Below are 21,120 nucleotides of genomic sequence, written 5' to 3'. Positions count from 1 at the left end.
GAGCCGTGGAATCAACTGTGAACAGGAATCTAAGCTGCCTGGGATCTGGTCCCAAATATGACATCACCCTCCCGCCTCTGGCCCTCTGTGTCCACCCTGTGAAATGAAAGGTCTGGAGTGGAAAACTCAAAGGTTACCTTTATTCGTGCAAGTCCAGGATGTGAAACGATCAAAGACCGTTTATAGAAGCGTGTGTGCACGAGGGTACATGCACACACACGCACGTTATATATCAAGTGCACTAAAGAAAAGGCTCCAATCTACCTCTCGTTTCTGGAATAGCAAAGGAAGTTAACCACTTTTCACCCCCCCCCTTACAGAAATCTCAAAATACTACCATCAATTCTTAAGAAATCATTATAGAAACTTTCTCTAGAGACAGCTAAACACAGGACGCTCTCTCCTGGCATTTACATTTCCCGGAATAACACTTCTCTGAAGTAGGGTGGGGCAGACAAAGTGACTTTCCAGAAACAACTTCTAGTCACATCATCTTATACGGCTTTTTCTCTACTGATGACCTTACCCTGCACTGAAGTATCAAGAGGCATTTATTCAGCGTTTTCATTTTAAATAATGAGTTATCAATACTATTAGCACTGAAAAAAGATGTTTAAAAAGGCTCTAGTTGTCCTCAAAATCCTAAACTTGATTTTTTAAAATTTTATTTACCAGCTATCACCTCAAGTGGATAGGAAAAAACCATTATTATACTTTGGAATCTACCATCATAAACTGCTTTTTGTCTAAAGTATCCTTTCCTGGAAGAGACCTTTTTTAAAAAGGGTCGTATAAGAAATCCACTGGCTATTTTATGTTTAAGGAAGAGGAGACGGGAATTTCTAGTATCATAAAATATACGATGAACCCACTAAAAAATGCAAAAAAAGAAAAATAAAAGTTAGGTGGAGGGTTTTGGAGAAGCCGCCGACCTCCATGCGGTGTGAGTGGTCTTACACGCAGGACGGGGCGGTAAGGGCGGGGAGGACATCCAGGAGAGGGGCTGGTGAGGGGGCAAAGAAAAAGACACCCTCCTTGGCCACTGCTCCTGTGAGCGGCCACTCAAACGACAAGGACAGGTCGTGGCTGCAGAGGTGGCGGAGGCAGCAACAGAGGCAGCCCTCACTCCCTTTCCTCTGGACACGCTCGTCCACCACAGCCCCGGGCAGTGACAGGTCAGCCATCATCCCAAGGTACCGGGTCATTCAGTGGAGAGCCCGACAGTGATGAAGCCGCTCAGGATCACAGCCCCAGCTGTCAGGCCGCCTGCGGCACAGCCCAGCCCAGAGAGTCCCATTGTGTGCCCTCCCGCTCGTTTGGCTCACCTGGAATCACCTCGTGAGCCGTTAAAACCACACTTATGATGGGCTTCTTGGCTCCGGAGACCTGCGCGGCCTCCTTTCCCGAGCAGACCTTCTGGACCTTCTCCGCCCGCTGAGTCCGCAGCCTCTTTGGGGCCTTTTCTCGATCATCCTCCTTATACTTCTTCTCCAGTTCAAGGTCAGATTCGTTCCCTAAGGAGCAAATACCAAGATACATAGAATATCCTCCTGTGTCAGTGATGGAGTCAGGGAGTGCACACAACCCCAACCCTTTTGCCGGAGGACAGTAAAGGAAATATACACGTGTGATACAGACACTGGTCCACGGTGCCATGCAGGCCCCTTTACCACTTCGGGCAGCACCTTTGCTTCTTCAGTCTTTCACGTGATACAATAAATATCATCCCCCGCCACAGGCCACCACATGGGCACGGAGAATACAGCTGACAGGGCAGGCAGAGCCACTCATCTTGTTGTCATGAAGCCAACCAGCCCACAGAGTCATCTGTCATCAATCAACACTGCGGAGAAGACATGGTCTTCTTCAGATTTACAACCTAAGAAGAAGTTCAGTTACTCATCTTCCAGTTAGTAGGTGCCTTCCATGTGCCAGGCATGGTGGACATAAAGGCTGAGGGGTTTTGTTATACAGCAGAAACTAACACACCATTGTAAAGCAATTATACGCCAATAAAGATGTTTAAAAAAAAAAAGGAAAACAAGCTTAGCTACAAAATAAATAAATAAATAAAAGTAACCTAAAGAGATTGTTAAAAAAAAAAAGACTGACAGGGCACAGACCCAGACCCTGCTCTGGAAAGCCCTGCAGCCTGAGGGGTAAGAAACACTTCATATCAAAGTGAAGCATAAAGGAGTGCGAGCTCTTCCCAATTCCTAAATGAGAAGGAAACACGGGGAAGGAAAGGACAGGAGTTGTCTCTTTCCAAGAATCACAGCCGCAAACCTGAAGTAGTCTGCCCAAGAACTACTTCTTCAGAACATTCTAACAAAGAGACAGGACCCACTCGGCACAGCCCTGCATTAGAGATGAACACGGGGTGGGTGGAGGGTCATGGACAGGCACATGGTGCAGGCTTGGAAAGCGCTGGAATAGGGGTTGTCAGGGAGGTGAAGTCAGAACCAGGAAGTAATAAAGCAGAAGCCGGAGAAATGGGAGAAACCAGAGGGAGACAGTCTGAGGCAACTCAGGAAGCCTGGGCTTCCCGTGATTTAAGTTGCCCACAGCCGGACCCACACAGAAACCCACCAATGGGACGCCTGAAGGGAAGACAGAAAATGGAGAAGTGCAAGCTCCTAGGACGGCATGCTGGCTGAAGGAAATCTCTCTCAAGACGAGGCCAGGAAAAAACTTGGCTAATGGGGCAGGTGGATTGAAACAAACAATTTTCTGTGTTCTATAAATGAGAGTCTTTTCGAGCTTGTCCCAATCATCCAGGTGCTTGAACATTTTTAGATCTGGTAGAAACAATCATGGGTTTTTTTTAACTGCTGGAAAAAGTCCTTAGTCATACAATTAGTGTCAGCACCAAACATGATAACAGCAAACTGAAAAGAAATATTAGTAAATGACATCATGATTCAGAGTGTACTCTGCAAGGTCAAAGGGAAAGTCAAGACGGTTACATATATCCACCCCTTGCAGAACACAATGACTCCTAAAAAGCTAAAGAATGGGGCAAAACAAGTTATCCCCAAAGTCACTGCCAATGCTTACCTGATGTTCTCTAATTTTTGATCTAAATCGTGCCCGATTTTTGATCTGCATCGGGCAGTTTTAAGAGATAAGTGTGCATAAATAATTATAGAATATACTGGATGCTATAAAGAGGTAGAAACATACTATAGGACATTTTGCTTTTAAAAATGACGCTTTACTTTATAAAAGAATTCACCACAGATTACAATTCAATACGTGGATGACACAGCAGGAATAGATAACGTTTACATAAAAATAAAAAAAATTTTAAAAAACAAGAATTAGAGCTTGCCATAAGCTGAATCTGGGTTTACATCACGAATCAACTACAAAAGCCGAGAGCATACACACAATGTCAGCCGGCATGACCACGAAGTAGCTGAAGCCTCATCTCCCCGAGGGCAGGGACAGGCCGGGTTCTTCTCTGGGCCCCCAGAGCCCAGCACAGGGCCAGGCGTCTGAGAGGCCTTCACTTGTAATCTGTTTAATGAAGCTGAAGCGAGGCTGTCCCACCCATCAGAAAGCCCCTCCCGCTATCTTCTTCCTTAGTCCTTGGGCCCTAGAGAAGCTGAACTGTTCCTGAGCCTGTTACAAACACCCAGCATCACCCCTGAGTCCCTCTGACTGCAAAGTGCGGGCTCCCCGCTGCCTTCTCCTGCCTCCGATGGGCCAGGAAGAGAAGTTCAGACAAAGGATCAGAGAGGAACCAACAAACAGCAGACCCCGTGGTGAGAGGCAGTGGTCAAGTGGCAAAGCCTAGTACTGTCCTACGGGGACCAAGAGGACAGGTGGGTCTGGCTGGTCAGCCGAGACGTGAGGTCCACGACCATTGCTCTGCTTTCTCGGTGGGGAATGGTGCTCAGCTTAAAGGCTCTTCGTGCACCACGATGCCTGGTCTTATTTCTAAGAAGCCCCTCTCCTCCCCCCTCCTCTCTCTGACAGGGCCCTGGTCCATCTGCGCTGAAGGCTGGCTGAGAAAATAAAGGCTGGCACTTGCTCAGTGCGTCCTCAGCTGAGTCCCCAGAAGCAGCAAGAGGCCATTTGCTCCTGATCACTATGCAGATGAACGGCCCACCTGGGCGCATGCCTGCCCGCATGAATGCACACCGTGCAGGGACTGCACAGCTGGCAGCCCTGGTGCAGCACACGGCCGCTCCGGCCCCCGCTTCCAGGGCCAGGCATTTGAAGTCCTGTCATGCTTGGCGATGGCAGCCCAGTTCTGCTCTGCAGCCACGCTCCTTGCTACAAAGAAGCAATTCTTGGAAAGTGAAGAAAACTAGAGTTTCTGTTCTGTTCAAACTGGTAAATGTCTATCTTCCCTGCACTGAGACAGACTAAACCCTCTGGCAATGAACAAGGCTAACGGAAGGTGGCTCTTCTGACACAGTCGGAGAACCCCAGCTGACACCCAGGCTCCCGGGCTGATGCCAATGGGTAATTTGGGGTAATTTACTCACTCTTGGTTCAGAGAATGCCCAGCTGACCCCCTGGGCTGACACAGAGTGCCCGGTGAGGAATGGGCAGCAAGTGGATCTCTTTCAATAAATACACCCAGCATGGTAAATGAAGAGAGTGAGGGGAGCTGGGCGTGAGGGAGCGCCCGGGTCCCACTCCAAGTCTTCCAGGTAGTGCTTTCCAGATGAACCGCCTTCCAAATATGCTGCTATTTTACATGTGTTCATTACGCAATGAATTTTAAGGTAGTATTTTATCTTCAAGTTGTATGAAACATCTGTAATATCTTCACTGAGCTCTACAAGACTCTAGCCAAAAGAAAGCAGGATGTGATTTTAAGTGAGATCAAGAGCAGAAATCTGTCTGAGATGCTTAAAAGGCAGAAGAGATGGGATACCATCAACCCGCCCCCGTAGACCAGCAAGGGCACAGGAAGGAAGGTCAGTGTTAATCCCATCAGCAACACTGGGTTTCAGACTGAAATATCTGACAGCTGGTCTGTGCCTGTCTGGTATTTTTCCTTTAGTCAATAATCATGAGAGGGAGGTAACCTGTACCACTATAATAGTACAACCTTATCTTCTGAGAGGCACATTACAGTTTGCAAAAGCACTTTCATGAGCATTAACTAGCACCTGTAACTCTACTGCATGTGCACACTGTGCCTTTTTAATCAACCTTCTTACATTTCACTTTTTCCTCCAAGGCTCTAATAAAATGTGCTTTTCCGGCATACGAGGTGCTTGGCTAAAGTGCCCTTGTCCGGCAAATTTCACACCGTGCTGCATCATCATCTGAATCCAATTGTGATCATCACTGCATCAGGATGCGGTTTTCAAACCTTTTTTTTTTAGCAGCAGCAGGACATCTTGAGTGAATTCTTTAAGCAATTTCAACATAAACAATCAATAAAAGGGCATGACTGCTCTGGTTAAAGTGGGTAGGGTCCAAGCCAGCCCCCCGCTAGCTACCCCCTCCACGGCCCTCCCAGCCCTCCATCTCAGCCGCAAGTGCCTCAGCTTTAAAACAAGTGGATGAGGATGCAGGAGGGACTGTCAAATACCACTTTCACCACAGTCACTGTTCTGAGTGGCCAGCGCAGAGTCAGGGTGTGTGAGCTACACTCCAGCTTTGCCTTCGAGCTGGACCAGCCTGGAACTCTCTAAACCTAGGGTCCAAATCTGCAAAATGAGTCATTGTAAGGTTCAAGTGAGGGAAGGTGGCAGAGTCCTCTCACAGCGGGGCGGGGGGATCACGCAGTCACCCCCAGGCCGCACGCGTTTGGGGCCAGTGACTTCATGCCTGAAGGCGCACATGTGCAGCTCAGGGCTGGGCTGGGATCATGGCTTCGCGGAGGTTCTGGCTGGTCTGTGCTAACAGGAGAGGCACAGGAAGGGCTGCCTCACCCCGCCCCCTAGCCTGGAGTGTCCTGCGGAGTCACCGATGTCCTGGGAACGGTATCAATTTCGTGACATCTGTGCCTCACGGCTCTTCAACCACACACACTGACAGAATTCTTTACATTTCATTTCCTTTTGAAAAGACAGCGTTTAAGAAGTGATGACATATCCTTAAGTCCATTTTCTAGTAGGTCTGTGTCTTTATTCCTGTCTTACCCCTAGAGGATATGGGGAGCGGGAAGGGTAAGCTGTGACAAAGCGAGAGAGAGGCATGGACATATATACGCTACCAAACGTAAGGTAGAGAGCTAGTGGGAAGCAGCCGCATAGCCCAGGGAGATCAGCTCGGTGGTTTGTGACCGCCTGGAGGGGTGGGATAGGGAGGGTGGGAGGGAGGGAGAGGCAAGAGGGAAGAGATATGGGAACATATGTATATGTATAACTGATCCACTTTGTTATAAAGCAGAAACTAACACACCATTGCGAAGCAATTATACTCCAAGAAAGATGTAAAAAAAATATATATATATATAAACAAAACAACCAAAACCAGAAGTGACGACACTGCACCGTGGAAGCGGGCGTTCCCAGGTGGGTGCACGCGCCCCTCGGTGCTGAGACTCCTACGACGGTGCTCGGGGCCCTCACGCAGGGAGGCGTCCTGACGTCGACCGAAGGTGGCCCTGCTTAAGGAGCAGAGACCAGGCATGTGCTCCATTCTAAGGGTAGTGAGCAAAGATCCAGTGTCCCCAGTGTTCTAGAAAGTTCCCACTTGCCCCTCCAGGCCCACCCTCATCTGTCTCCACCCAGCTCCCGGAGGCTCACCTGTACGGGTCACACAGGGGCTCCACTGCCCTCTGGCTTCCCACTGGGTTTGGCCAACAGAGTCACCAGCAGAAGACGGGAGGGAGGGAGGGAGGGGAGTAGGGGGCGATATTCTCCAGGCCCCCTCCCTGCAAAGGCTGCAGCTCTCTCCTGCCTCTACACCTCGGGTGACAACGACTCCCCCCTGTCCCCAGTCTCCCCCAGGACCAACACCTGCCCACACTTTACAAATAATCCCTTTAGTAAACTCTCAAGTCGCCATGTGCTTGCTGCCAGCTCCACGGGGCGACGCTTTCAGTCATCTCGACGTGACCCCTCTTTCCGGCCCCCAGATCTCATCTTCACCCCTGCCATGTCAAGCACCCCCGACTGACACGGCTCCTGCTCAGGCCAGCACAAGGCACATTCCCAAGACCAAAGGACTCTTATCCCAGCTTCGTCTCATTGACTCTCCCTGCATCACTGACCATCGCTGATCCCGTCCTCCTCCCCCTTTAAGGCGGCCTTCCTGCTTTTCCCTCCCTCTGGACGCTCGGCACCAGGGTCCTCAGGAAGCCACCCTGCTGTTTGCTTCTGTTCCATCCCAACCCCTGCTGACCACCCACCTGTGCCCCCACCCACGAAGGGGGACCGCCTCCTGCTGGTCCCACACCCAGGTGGATGACACCCCCATGGACACCCAGAGTCCACCAAACTCAGTGTGTGACCAGAACAAACTCATCCTCTCTCCCCCAAACCTGCTTCTCCCTTGGGTTCTCCGGATTGGCAGGGGCCACCCTCCACCCCAGCACCCGAGCCAAAACCTAGGCCCCCTCCCTCCCACAACTTCCTGCTTCCTGTCCACATCAACCTGTGCCCAGGGCCTGGGAATCACACTTCCTCAGCAGCTCTAGAATACACCCCCTTCTTTGACGCCCACTGCCACTGCTGAAACCACATACTGCAGACCCTCCACCAGGCCCTGCGCCAGCCTCCTACGCAGTCTCCCCACAAGCACACGCGGCCAGCAGCCTCCTCCGGGCCTTACGGGATGCTACTCCCTCTGCCAGGCTGCATTCCACACGCCTCCCCGTCTTCGGCCTCCTCTCACCTCCAGCCCCACCCACCCTTCAGAACGCCGGGCCCACGTGGACATCAAAGCTCTACCTAGGCCCTTCCTGACCTGCCCTGCTCTCCCAGGCTGCCTCTGAAGTCCCGTCTCCGAGCTCCCTTAAGATCCCACGTGGCCTCTGCGGGTGCTCATCCCACTTACCCCAAAGTGTCAGTGTCATCTGTGTGCCCCGCCCACCAAACTCTGAACAACTTTACTATACAAACTTCCGTTCACTTGACATCACGTAGCCCAGCAACCACCGCATGCCTGGTACACAAACAGTAGGTGCTCAATCAATGCTTCCAATGAATTAATGAAAGATCTACAGCAGGGGTTCAAAAATATTCCCACTTTTCTCAGCTCCTAACCATACACACACACGCACACGCACACACTCCTTTAACTCTGATGAGCTTCTCTGACTTCACTAAGAAAAATGAAGCTCATTTGATACCAAAGCTCTCAACTAAGTTCCCTTTATCTCGAAGTCTCCCTGCTCTTTGCTCACCATGCCCTGCTGGCCTAGAGGAGTTCCTCTGGGAGGGATACTGCTCCATTTTCCAACTCCCCACTCTTAGCAGTGGGACCTGTGCCTGTGTTTACCCTCTAACTCCCCAAGAGACTTCGCAGAGTCCCCGACATGGAATAACGTGCAAGCGAGGCAAGCTGATTTAGGAAAGGGCAGATGAAGAGTTAACCATATGAGCAGTCACACATTTGTAGGAATAGTTCATACACACTCATTTATAATCAACACAGCGCTAATATTCTAAAGTACCTATTCCAAATTGCCCAAGAACTAATTAAATCTCAGAACACCCTAGAGAGTCAAGTGTTATCAGCCACATTAATAAAAAGCCCAGCACAGCTGTCAGAACAGCAGCCTGATACGGGATTATATGCTGGGGCTCTGCCACTGATCCGTGCCACACCGCTAATGCAGCAGTTTAAGAAACTTATTAACCCAAGACAATTCTATCGAACCTGCTGACTATGCATCACTCTCACCTTCCCTCTTCCCCTCAGGCTTTCTCAAGTCTTCCTGTCTCTCTTGCTCCGAGGGAAGGACAGGCAAGCACCTGCTCCGAGCACAGCATTCCCACAGACAGGAAACTGTGCGCATAAGCGCACGCAGAGCACGAGGCCGTCAGCCTCCTTGTGACTCTGCCCTCACTGCACACTCCCCACAGTGAACTAGCCAGCATTCCTCAAACATGCCCCCAGCCCTGCACCTGCAGGTTTTTGCAGCAACCATCCTGATGGAAATGCCTAGCCCGTCCCCTTCCCCGCCCCCTATGTCAGCCTTAGACGTGGAGTTCACGGCCCCTCTCTCCAGGGAGCCCTCCAGGATACACCGGCGGATGCGTGGTCCTGCCCTGCCCCCTCTGCCTTGGGCTGGCCCCTCCATCGTCCTGTATCCATTCACCCCCTTGGTCCTCCTCCCCAGGCTCAGCTGCTCAAGGGAAGAGACTCACTTTACTCACTTTGATCTCCAAAGTCTGGCTTAGTGCCCAGCAACAAGCTCAGGAAGGAGGAGAAAAAAGAGAAGATCAGCCGCTGCAGGGATCTCACTCAGCCCTTGGCTTCAGACAGCTCCTCAGCAGCTGGGGAGCACCAGGCACAGCAGTAAGTCCGGCTTTAAAGGCCGCTGGGCCACGGGCCACGGGCCATTCATTGCAGCACTTCTCAGTACTCCGGTTGTTAATGGTGAGAGAGAGACTCCTTTTCAAAACGGGGGGGGGGGTCGGGGGGGGAATAATAAGTAGCTGCTACTTGTCTGAAGAGCCATCACTTGGAGCAAAGGCCCCCTGTGTCACAGGCTCCATCCCTCCCATCACGTCCCTCGAGGTGGGATACAGGCAGCCCCCTGAACTGCAGACAGCACAACGCCAAGGGGCTGCAGCACAAGAGGCCTCCAAGATGCTGGACAAGATAGTCCTCCTTCCAAAGTCCTGACACAAAGCCCCGCTGGGGTGGGATTTAGTCAGTTCCTCTTCTTCCCCGGCCCCTGCCCCCCACCGTGAAAAAAGGCACTGAGTGCCCTCTGGTTACCTGAGAGCCACAGCAAGTCTGTAGTAGAGAGCACAGGGCCAGCTCCACGGCTGACTTGTGTCACGTGTCTCACACTGGGACACTTAGTCACCAAAGGGACTGGAGGTTTAATTCAGGTGACTCTGGGCCAGGGCAAGGTGGAGAATCAGAGGACAGGCAGTTGAAGACGGCCGGATCCACGTGACAAAAGCTGGAGCTCGGAAGTCGAAGGGACCAGGATTCACGTAATTACTAGCTGGCGTCGGGCAGCTTCCTTTGTCTAGCAGAGCCTGTATCTTCATCTAAGCGATGAGCCGGCAGCCCTACCTTGGCACCCAGCAGGAGGATGAGAACAGATGCCCAGCACCCTGACAGCAGCTGGCACAGACGGGCACATGGTAAGAGGAGGCACCATAACCCCTGCGGGGCCCAGCTGGGGCCCACAAGCATCACGCTCCCACTGACCTGGGTCTAGGATTCTGTGGACCGACAGGAAGCTCTGGACCAGCTCGCCTCTGGAATTATGGAAGCATGTAAACAAACATCTGCCAAACTTAGCAGCCTGAGCCATACCCACAGTTTGCTCACCCAGGGCCCGTCTCTGGGGCCTGTCGGGGCTCAAGGCTGTAGATCTCACACTCTCTTCCTTCCATAAACAACTCTGACAATGGATCCCATTCTCATTTATCTGAATTTTATTCCAAGTGTCAGGAGCTACTGGAGAGAGAAAGGTCATGTGCAGGTGTTTTCCTTCAGTGGACGTTTAGCAGGGCTGCCTGCACTAGGGCACCGTGCCAGCCTCAAGAATGAGAAACAGCTAGGGAGCTGGCTTAGAGGGTTGAGGGCAGCTTTCCAAGAAGAAAAAGCTGCCTGCGCAAAAGAGCCCATGGGGCAAGTGGGGCGGAAAGCAGGCAGAGGTGAGGCCCCTCCACGCAGCGGGGGAGGCCATGGGAGGACTCTCAGCAACAACGTGACATGTCACCTTAGCACGTGACATCCTTCTGTGAAGGGCGAGCTTACGGGGAGTAGGTCTAGAAGTGGAGCAGCCAGTCCGCTATGCAAAGAGTCCATATGAGAGATAAAAGGCCAGACCCGGGGCAGGGAGGACGCCCGGAGAGGAGACCGACCGAGGGCTCCAGAATCGCGGGGAGGGAGTCAGCAGGCTGACGGGGCCGGCAGGCTGGAAGTGAGCTGGAGGAGGACTCAAGGATAACTCCATAGCACCAGCAAAGGAGAGGTAACTTTCACAGGCACCCCTCAAATACAGGTGAAAAGAATGTCAGCGGAAACCTGAAATGTGAAGAGCAGCGTAGAAGGAGGAAAGACAGAAAACAACTACAGGGTCAAGAGCTGAGTGGAAGCCAGTACAATGGCCAGACAGACAGTCAGCAACACGAACCTGGGACCTCTCCCGTGTCATGTGACCCACTCCGCACAGAAACGCAAATGGAGGTGATGAAACATGCTGAGTTTCCCCCCGTTAGACACTGCACAGTCCTAGTGTCTGATCTATGAAGATTCATGCTCTCACTCACAAGATATTTACCGAGCACTGGCTGCGGACAAGTGTAGTTTTTCAGAGGGCAAAGGGAAGCAGGCCATGCCAAGCAAAATGAACAATGCACGAGAAACCAAGAGAGTACAGGGCACTGTGGCCTCTGGATGTTCATTACAGAGTCGTAGGTGGGCACCATGGGACGGGGTAAGAAATCAGGGTCCAGGGCGGCAGCTTCCAGGTCATATGTAAACAACCTAGAAGGTTCTTGAGGAGCTTGGACTGTTTCTGAGCAGCAGTGGGCATCAGGGCGGGCTGTCTTCAGGGAAGGGATGTGACTGGTTTGCATTTCAGAAAGATGGCTCTAATGGCAAGGAGAGGCATGGTTTCCAAAGCAGAAGGCACATATCCAGGGGATGCCTAGGACAATCCACTGAAATCTGGGAAGAAAGTAGTAGGATTCCTCTTTACTTTTCTTACCTCTTCCTTTTGAAATGTATAGCTTACGTATGTTTCATAATGCCTATAACATACGCACTTGGCACTGTATGTATTTGAGCCACCACGCCTGAGTTCCTATCCCAGGTCCACCGCTTCCTACCTGTCACAGTTTCCTAGTTTGTGAAATGAGGATAAAAACAGTAACCATCTGGTAGGATTTTTGTGAAGAGAAAATAAATTAATACTTGCAAGACACTCAGAATAGACCCACATTAAGAACTCCATCGATACTTACTAAATTTTTTTAAATTATTTTTATCTTTAAAATTTTGGCCACACCACACGGCATGTGGGATCTTAGTTCCCCAACCAGGGATTGAACCCACGCCCCCTGCAGTGGAAGCGCGGAGTCTTAACCACTGGACCACAAGGGAAGTCCTGATTATTAAATTTTAAAAATGCAACTTATTAGTAAATCAGTAAATATTTATTGGGGATATATTTGCAGATCGCTGATGCACATCGAGCATGGATCAGAGAGGGAGGGCAGACCAGACTTGTTACAAGAGTCCATGTAGGAGATGATGGAGCTTGACCCACAAGAATGGCAGCAGAGATGCAGAGAAGAATCAGAGGAATATTCAGCAGGAAAAGTCAGCTGACTGTGGCAAGTGGCCGGACGTGACAGGTGAGGGAGAGGTTTCTGGATGAGACATGTGGATGGGGTGGCCAGTCACCAGGACGGAAGATCAGGGGGACATTTATATGGAGCCTGTGGGACCCCAGACTGAGACGCAGGCCTTGAGCTCAGGACATGGTCGGTCGGGGCAAGGAGGACATCTGCAGGTCCCCAGACCACAGCTGTGGGCAAATCCATGGAAATGGTAGGAGCCATGCAGTTGCCACTAGTGACAGCCACCAAACCTTCCCAGTCCTCCCCCACCCTGGGCACGGCAGGGTCACCCTCCCTGGGCCCTTGACATTGGGGGAGATCAGTTCTGGCTAATGAACTGCAGGGGCAGGAATGACAGAGGTCACTTCTGGGCTGACATGAAACCCTCAGGCTCTCCTGCCCTCCTGCCCGGTGACCAGCTGTGTTCGGGATGCTGACTGCTCTCTCTGCCTGGGTCCCTGGGTGAGCAGAGCCTCCTGAGAATCTGCAGCAGGACAAGAAGGAAAGCTTGGTTCTGTGTGGCCACCGCGATGGGGGAGGCTGGTTATAAGGGCGTACCCTGGCCCACACCGACAGAACCCGCGACAGTTAAGGGCTAAACCGAAGGGCCCAAGCTCACGAAACAGGTGCGGCAGGAGGAAAGTGGGACGAGGGGGGTCCCTGAAAGGTGACACTAACTGTCCCGAAGTCCCACATTTCCAAGCATGCTGAGGACCATGTATGCTTGGAGGCCACTGCACTTTGCATTCCTCTGATTAGCACAGAGATAAAACAAGGGTTCACAAGGCGGCGAGAGGAAACAGACTTCACCATTCTACATCTTTCCACAGAGAAAAGTGTTCTACTCAGAGACTGACACTGCTCCACCTTTCCACCTGCAAATTTTCAAACTCGACTCACTCAAAACAGTTTTCAATCATAGAAGCTACTTATCAAGTCAGCTGTTTTGCTAACACAAATATAGTAGAAGACACTTGAAATATTGCTGTAAAAAATCCTCATGAAGATTATAGGTGCATCTGAAGTAAGATCTTAAAATAAATGCCTTGGGGACTTCCCTGGTGGCGCAGTGGCTAAGAATCCGCCTGCCAATGCTGGGGACACGGGTTTGAGCCCTGGCCCGGGAAGATCCCACATGCCGCGGAGCAACTAAGCCCGTGCGCCACAACTACTGAAGCCCGCGTGCCTAGAGCCTGTGCTCCACAACAAGAGAAGCCACCGCAATGAGAAGCCCGCGCACCACAGTGAAGAGGAGTCCCCGCTCACCACAACTAGAGAAAGCCTGCGTGCAGCAACAAAGACCCAATGCGGCCAAAAATAAATAAATAAATTTATTTTAAAAATTAATTTTAAAATAAATAAATAAATAATAAATGCCTTGTCTTCTTTAAGGAGGATTTAACAAGAATAACAGCAAATTTTTGCAACTCTCCTTGCATAAAATGAGCCCAGAAATAACAAGCTTAGAAAGGTTCAGAAGTCACTTTTATCAACTTGACATATTGATTTCTGTAGGCTGCAAAATGTTTTTCAAAAACACCAGCTGTTCCACATAATGTCATTGGGAAAAAAAATCTCTTTTCCTGGTTTCTTTTATTATTCAAATGCAGAATAAAATAAATAAATGTTGAATATATATCAAAAATATTATTTTAACTTGCCATGGTTCAGTGTAGGGAAAAAGCTTATTTTGTTTTCTTCTAATTGTTTTAACAAGCAAAAGAGTCAAGGTCAATTCTTTAAAATGTCACTAAACTGCTCTTTACAGAGCATGAATTAAAACAATTATGCAAGAATTTTCCAAATTGTAATATTGTGCTTGGCAAACTAAGGAACGTGGAGCAATCATCAGAGGGAAGTCAGCCACGAGGCAGTTAGGCGTAAGGTCATTTCTGCATATTTTAGAAGCTTCAGCAGTGGCCAGAAAGGGAAAAACACCCAGCACTTCTACCTTTCCATTTGGTATCTGTTAAATTAAAGTGCACTTAGGTCATTCAAATCAATGGACTACGAGGCCATTTTCTATACAGCTTAGCACTGGAGGAAGCTGATAATCGTATTAAAAAGGACTGTACCTGTCTGCCACTGCTGAAGAGATTGCCAAATTAATTACAGAATAGGAAATAAACGTCAGGACCATACAGGCTGGAACTTTCATTTCCCATGAGGTTAGAGAAAAAGCTGAGAGAGGTATACTGAAATGAACAAAATCAACATCCACGAAGTAGAAATGAGACTGGTTTTAAGACACAAACGTGGTAGAGCTGGGCCAGCCACAGGGTAGGAGTGGGGACACATGGGATGGTACCCAGCCCTACCTCCGAGGAGCTGTGTGACTCTGGATAATCATCACTTCTGGACCTCAACTTCCTCAATTATAAAATTATGAAATTGGTTTGAAAAGGGGGTTTTCTGAGCCAATCCTAGAAGGTCACATATTGTGTGATTCAGTTGGTGTAACATTCTCGAAATGACAAAATCACAGGATTGGCGATCAGTGGTTGCGGGGTGACTATAAAGTGGGAATACAAGGGAGACGTCTGTGGTGACGAACAGTCCTGTCTCCCAACTGCCGCGGTGGCTACACAAACCTACATGTGTGATGAATGATGAACGACGCACACAGTATCTCACTGTCAAGGTCCTGAACTTGACATTGTGCTGTAGTTGTGTAAGACGTCACCACTGGGGGGGGAAGAGGGTAAAGGGTACGTGAGACCTTTCTATACTATCTTTGCAACTTCCTATTATCCCAATAATTGTTTCAAAATATGAAGCTTTATTTTTTAAAGTGTTTCTTAGACTTGGAAGCAGACCCTTATTACTTTCTCAAATTGTACTTATGAAGATCATTCCTTTGCCCATAGTTATTGATCAAATATATATAACTGTCTTATTTCACAACCTTCACAGAAATACAAATTCCAGAAGGATCAAAGATAAAGATAAAAAATGAAACCATACAAATAACAGAGGAATATATAGAAGGTTGTTTATTATTTTGGGGTATAGGTAAGTGTTCTAAGCTATGATAAAAAGGGCAAGAAATTTAAAAGAAATATTTGACAGTAGTGACAATGCTGATATTTAAAACTACAGTAAAATGCAAAAGTCAAAGAAAGCAATTCTACAAGTGAAATTAAAAGACAAATGATAAAACTGGAAAATATTTTCAGAATATATGGTGATCTAAAAGTGTAACAAGTAAAGGGCGTGAGCAAGGAATGCTCCAAATTACACACAAAACAAAAACCCCTAATAACTGCAATGAGAGAGTCCACGAGTGACCAAATAGAGGCAAATTAAAATAATTAAAGAAAATTGTTCACACTAGAGATTAACAGGATAAAGACCGACACAACCCAGGATAAAGAGAGTAAAGGCTGATATGAGGACACAGCCAACGTCGGAAAAATAACTGATAGACACAGTCTACCGGGTAGCTTGACAACATGCATATGTGCCAAAATGCAAAAGATGCCCTATTGTTTCTTTGTTTGTTTTGTTCAAATAGTTTTATTGTTATTTTATCAACTAAAGTTTTCATATGATTTATTCAGATAAAACTCACATAACATAAAATTAACCATTTTATAGTGAATAATCCAGGGACATCTAGAACATTCATAATGGTGTGCAACCACCACCTTTATCTAGTTCCAAAACTTTTCTATCATTCAAAATAAAACCTGTACCCATTAAGCAGTTTGTCCCCATTCTCCCCTCTCCTCCAGCCCCTGCTAACCACCAACAGTCTTCTGTCTCTATGGATTTATCTCTTCTGAATATTACACATACATGGAATCATAAAATATGTGACCTAAAAGATGTCCTATTAACCTGAGAATTACATTACTAGGTATATACCTAAGATAATAAAGACACAAGTGCAAATATAGTAATAATAAAACAAAAATGCATGCTCGATTGTACACTTGGGTAGTTTTTTATTTGTTTGTTTGTTTTTAATCAGGGAGAAAAAATTAAAACAATATTCAGTGTCAGTCAACTGAAGACCAATGAAGGAAAACGTACGGCCCATGCACACAATGAAATGCTGCATGGCCTTTAAAAATGACAAAAATCTACACTCACTGACTGTTTTCAGTCAGAAAGCAGAGCATCGCAATCAAAAGCACAGACCCTGCAGCCAGAATGTGTGCATTCAGAGTCCAGCTCCACCCCTTACAGGCTGTGTGATGTTAGTAAACTCCTGAACTTCTCTGTGCCTCAGTTTCCTGGTCTATAAAATGGGAATGATAATAGTGCCTATGATGTTGCCATGATAATGAAATGAGCTATTGATAATAGTTGTAAAATACTGAGAACAGTATCTGCAACATAGAATGTGCTACAAAACAGCTTGTTAAAGAAAAAATACTGACATGAAAAATTTATCTGCTCCATTAGTGAGTGAAAAAAAATCACAGACCATTATATATGACCTCATTTCTGAAAAATGTATATGAACATACATAGAAGTGAGAAAGATCTTTCTTCACTTTTTTTACACAGTGTAATAGACCTTATACCTAGGCAGTGAAATTTTGGATTATTTTTACTTTCTTCTTAGTATTTTTTATATCATTCCAGGTATTAAAAAAGAAAACAAATAATAATGATAATATCCAATTGGTACTCTTGGCTACCTTTGGAATCTAAATTGGTGTGAGCTTTCTAGGGGGCAATTTGGCTATACGTAATACACTTTCTGGCCCAGTAGTTCTACTTTTAGGAATTTATCCTACAAAAATAACAAATAATAATCCACACATACACATATATAAACATACACAAACACATACATATACATAAGGGAATGTTTATTAGAGTAATATTTATAACAGCAAAAAATATGGAAATAACCTAAATTTCACTAAATGTACCGTGGTTGCCATGAACAACAGAATACTATATGGCGTGGAAAAGTGACGCTGCAGAGCTCCATGGAAGAACCTTTCGGTGAGGGCCGTGGATACCCAGGTGAAGAGTCTGCACTTTCCTGTGAAGGGAGACACTGCAGAAGTGTGTTTCGGGAAGAAACCCCCGAGGGCAGCACAGCCTGGGGGAACGTCCACGGATGGGGCTGAACTTCTCACACACCCTCCAAGTTAGATCTAGGCCTAAGGCCCGGAGGAAGAAACAGCCAGAATGTTCGGTGTTGCCAAAGAGGGATATCCCTGATTTCTAACCACAACTGTGCAGAAAGCCCAGGAGTCTCTCAGAGGGGGACTGACCGGACAAGCCAGCCATGTGAAGGCACAAAACCAAATCAGACTCTCAACGAGACAGCCCTGAATGAGCAGAGAGACTTGGGTTCTCAGAAGGACTCGGGCCAGTACACGCAGAGCTGCCCTGAGGCTAGATCTGGCCCCTCTGGTTAAAACGAGACAACCATTGACTATTTGTGAGAGAAAAACAGAGCAGGGGCCAGGGTGGGTGTGGGTGTGTGTGAGTGTGTGACACTCAGAGGGCAGGGGGCGCGGGTGGAGAGAGGAGGGGAGCAACTGCAAGACCAGGGCCGGAGGGAACGAATCCCCTGGAGATGAGCGCCTCAGGTGCAGGGCCGTGGCCTCCTAACCCTTCCACCGGCCATCTTATTGCTAAAACTCTGTGTATTTGCCGAAAGGACATTAGGCTCGGAAGCAAGATGCTGCTTCCTCTGAAACCACTGTGCTCCTGCCCCGTCTCTCACACGGCAAGTACTCACGCTCTATCTTGGGACGGCTGCCAGCTCGCTGCCTTACCTTGTTTGAATCCGTGTCCAGTATTTGCATCAGCCCCTGCAGCCTAGTAAGAGTTCACGTGGTCACCTTGAGAGCAGTTCTTTAAAGGGAAGAACAACATTTTGTGTTCTCTACAACTTGCAACAGGTGTTGGCAATGAGCCTTGGCCACCAACCTAGATGTTTGATAAATATCAGGTGATGTCTTACCTCAATAATTCACCCAATCTGTGCTAGGCTTTTACATACCAAGGGTCTTGCTCCACTGTTGCGAGGTGTTTCTAGGACTTAAGAATTGGGGTTCAGGGCTTCCCTGGTGGTGCAATGGTTGAGAGTCCACCTGCCGATGCAGGGGGACGTGGGTTCGTGTCCCAGTCTGGGAAGATCCCACGTGCCGCGGAGCGGCTGGGCCAGTGAGCCATGGCTGCTGAGCCTGCGCGTCTGGAGCCTGTGCTCCGCAGCGGGAGAGGCCACAACAGTGAGAGGCCCACATACCGCAAAAAAAAAAAAAAAAAAAAAGAATTGGGGTTCAGAGTCAGACAGTCTGGGTTCAAAGGCCAAGATCCCTTTCTAGCTAAAGAACCCTGGACAAATTGCTTAATGTCTTAGTGTTTGAATGCTGTTATCTATAAAACAGGAAGGACAGCAATAGCACTGTGTCCATATGGCTATGAGTAACAGTAACAGCTAACATTTATGGGGTGTGTTTTTTTTAACTTTTTATTTTATATTGGAGTATAGCCTATTAACAATGTTGTGAGTTTCAGGTGCACAGCAAAGCGACTCAACCATACGTATACGTGTATCCTTTCTCCCCCAAACTCCCCTCCCATCCAGGCTGCCACGTAACATTGAGCAGAGTTCCCTGTGCTACACAGTAGGACCCTGTTGGTTATCCATTTGAAGTAGAGCCGTGTGCACATGTCAGTCTTATGGGTGCTTTTGAAATGGCAAGTACTGTTCTAAGCACTGTACAAAGTCCTGTCTCATTGAATCCTCAGAGTAACCATATTAGCTAGGGCTGTTTTTATTCCCATTTTACAGATGAGGAAAATAAAGCAGAATGAAGTTAGTAAGTACTAGAGCTAGGATTCAAACCCAGGCAGCCATAGTCCAAAGCCCAAATCCGTAACCAGAACGGCATGCTTAGCGTGGTACAAAACACAGTAAGAACTTCCTAAATTCTCAGACGTGGTTTGAAAATTTCAAAAATGGTGCAAGAATCAAACAACAACAGCAGCATGACAGCAGAGGCCCTCAGCTCTCCGGTGCAATCTTGCCGTTTCAGTCCTCCTAGAAAGTCGTCTAGGAGACGTTCCCTGCTCACACTCACATGTCCTTCGGCCTCTTTTAGAAGTTACTTCAGAGCTGAAGACTTGCTAAGTACTTACCTGGAGGAAGCACCTGGTATTCTTTACGCTCTTCAAGAATGCCGGCCACGATCTAGGCCATCAAGGTCACTCACAGGGGCCGCGAGCATCCCAGTGTCTGCTCTTCTGCTCACACGGTCCCACTCGTCCACTGAGACACCCTCCCTCCTTTACTCCAAATGCCACCCAAACTGCGACACCAGGCTCAGTCCGGAATTCCCATCAGAACACTTTCTCAACTCCTGATTTATTATCCTGTAACACTTCGCATTTTAAAAGCCCATCGTCTTACCCCGAACATAAGCTCGAGAGCACAGAGACTGTCTGACCCTCTCTGCAACCCCCACAAGCGTCTACTCAAGTACCCCCGAGACCTGCACTCTGTCAGCATCAGCTACCAGATGATACACTCGATTCCAAGATGATGTACAGTAACAGTCAGTAATCATTGCAAAAACGAGCACTTTCCAGATAGGTGGGACATGTACAAATATGTGCAGTTTCCAAGTAACAAGTGAACCAGGAAAAACGGATGTGAGTAGTTACATCCGTGCGAGTTATCAGAAGGCCACAAGGTTGGCCCTCGCGCAGCACTTACCGGCCTCTCCCTCCTCCTCGCCCAGGTTCAGCACGATGATGCAGATATGCTTCCTCAGCTGGCGTGGGTTGGAGAACTTCCGGCAGCACTTGCTGCACTCCAGGCTGCTGGGAGTCAGGCTGCCCCCTCCCTCGGGGGCCCGCGGGCTGTCCCCGCTGGGAATAACGTTGTTTTCCGCCAGTTCCTCTTCGGGGCTGGCCTTCTTCGTGGACCCCTTTGGCCTGCCTCTCTTCCTCTTCATGACCGAAAACTCTATGAAGGAAGCAAGAGGGCACCATGTAGTCACAGGAGGAGACAGTGCAGGGCATGCACTCAAGTTCCAAGTGGGGAAATACGTTTGGTTCCACGTTTTATTAAAAAAGGAAAGTCTGAAGCAGTTCCAGAAATGAACAGCTGCAAACAATCTTTAGTGCTAATATCTCTGCACCTCTATGCTATTGTATAATCAATTTTGTAATAATGTGATTTAAGAATATCACTTCAGGGCTTCCCTGGTGGCGCAGTTGAGAATCTGCCTGCCAATGCAGGGGACACGGGTTCAAGCCCTGGTCTGGGAAGATCCCACATGCCATGGAGCAACTGGGCCCATGAGCCACAACTACTGAGCCTGGGCGTCTTGAATCCGTGCTCCGCAACAAGAGAGGCCATGATAGTGAGAGGCCCGCGCACCGCGATGAAGAGTGGTCCCCGCTCGCCGCAACTAGAGAAAGCCCTCGCGCAGAAACGGAGACCCAACATAGCCAAAATAAATAAATTAATTAATTTTTTAAAAAAAGAATATTACTTTATCAGAACCTTTGCACGTGTTTCTTCTGTAAGGCGGGGAGGATGTTTTTGTTTTTGTTTTTGTTTTTGTTTTTGCTTTTGTTTTGGCCGAGCAGCCTGTGGGATCTTAGCTCCCTGACCAGGGATCAAACCTATGCCCCCTGCAGTGGAAGTGTGGAGTCCTAACCATTGGACCGCCAGGGAAGTCCC

The 21,120-nt window shown here is 48.4% G+C and overlaps 1 protein-coding gene across 1 annotated transcript in view; it reads right to left on the bottom strand.

The window, feature by feature from the left end:
* Positions 1–21,120, bottom strand: part of ZFAT (zinc finger and AT-hook domain containing) — a 160,504-nt gene that overhangs the window by 102,541 nt on the left and 36,843 nt on the right. Inside the window, exons 3-4 of the mRNA XM_081258846.1 lie at positions 20,146–20,397; positions 1,326–1,514 (exon numbers count right to left, since the gene is read on the bottom strand). Of these exons, the coding sequence (XP_081114972.1) occupies positions 1,326–1,514; positions 20,146–20,397 (441 nt within the window). The remainder of the gene's footprint in view (positions 1–1,325; positions 1,515–20,145; positions 20,398–21,120) is intronic.

This window comes from Mesoplodon bidens, assembly GCF_964165515.1.
Source record: "Mesoplodon bidens genome assembly, chromosome: 16".
Lineage (NCBI taxonomy): Eukaryota > Metazoa > Chordata > Mammalia > Artiodactyla > Ziphiidae > Mesoplodon > Mesoplodon bidens.
This window is presented reverse-complemented; position numbering and strand designations above follow the sequence as displayed.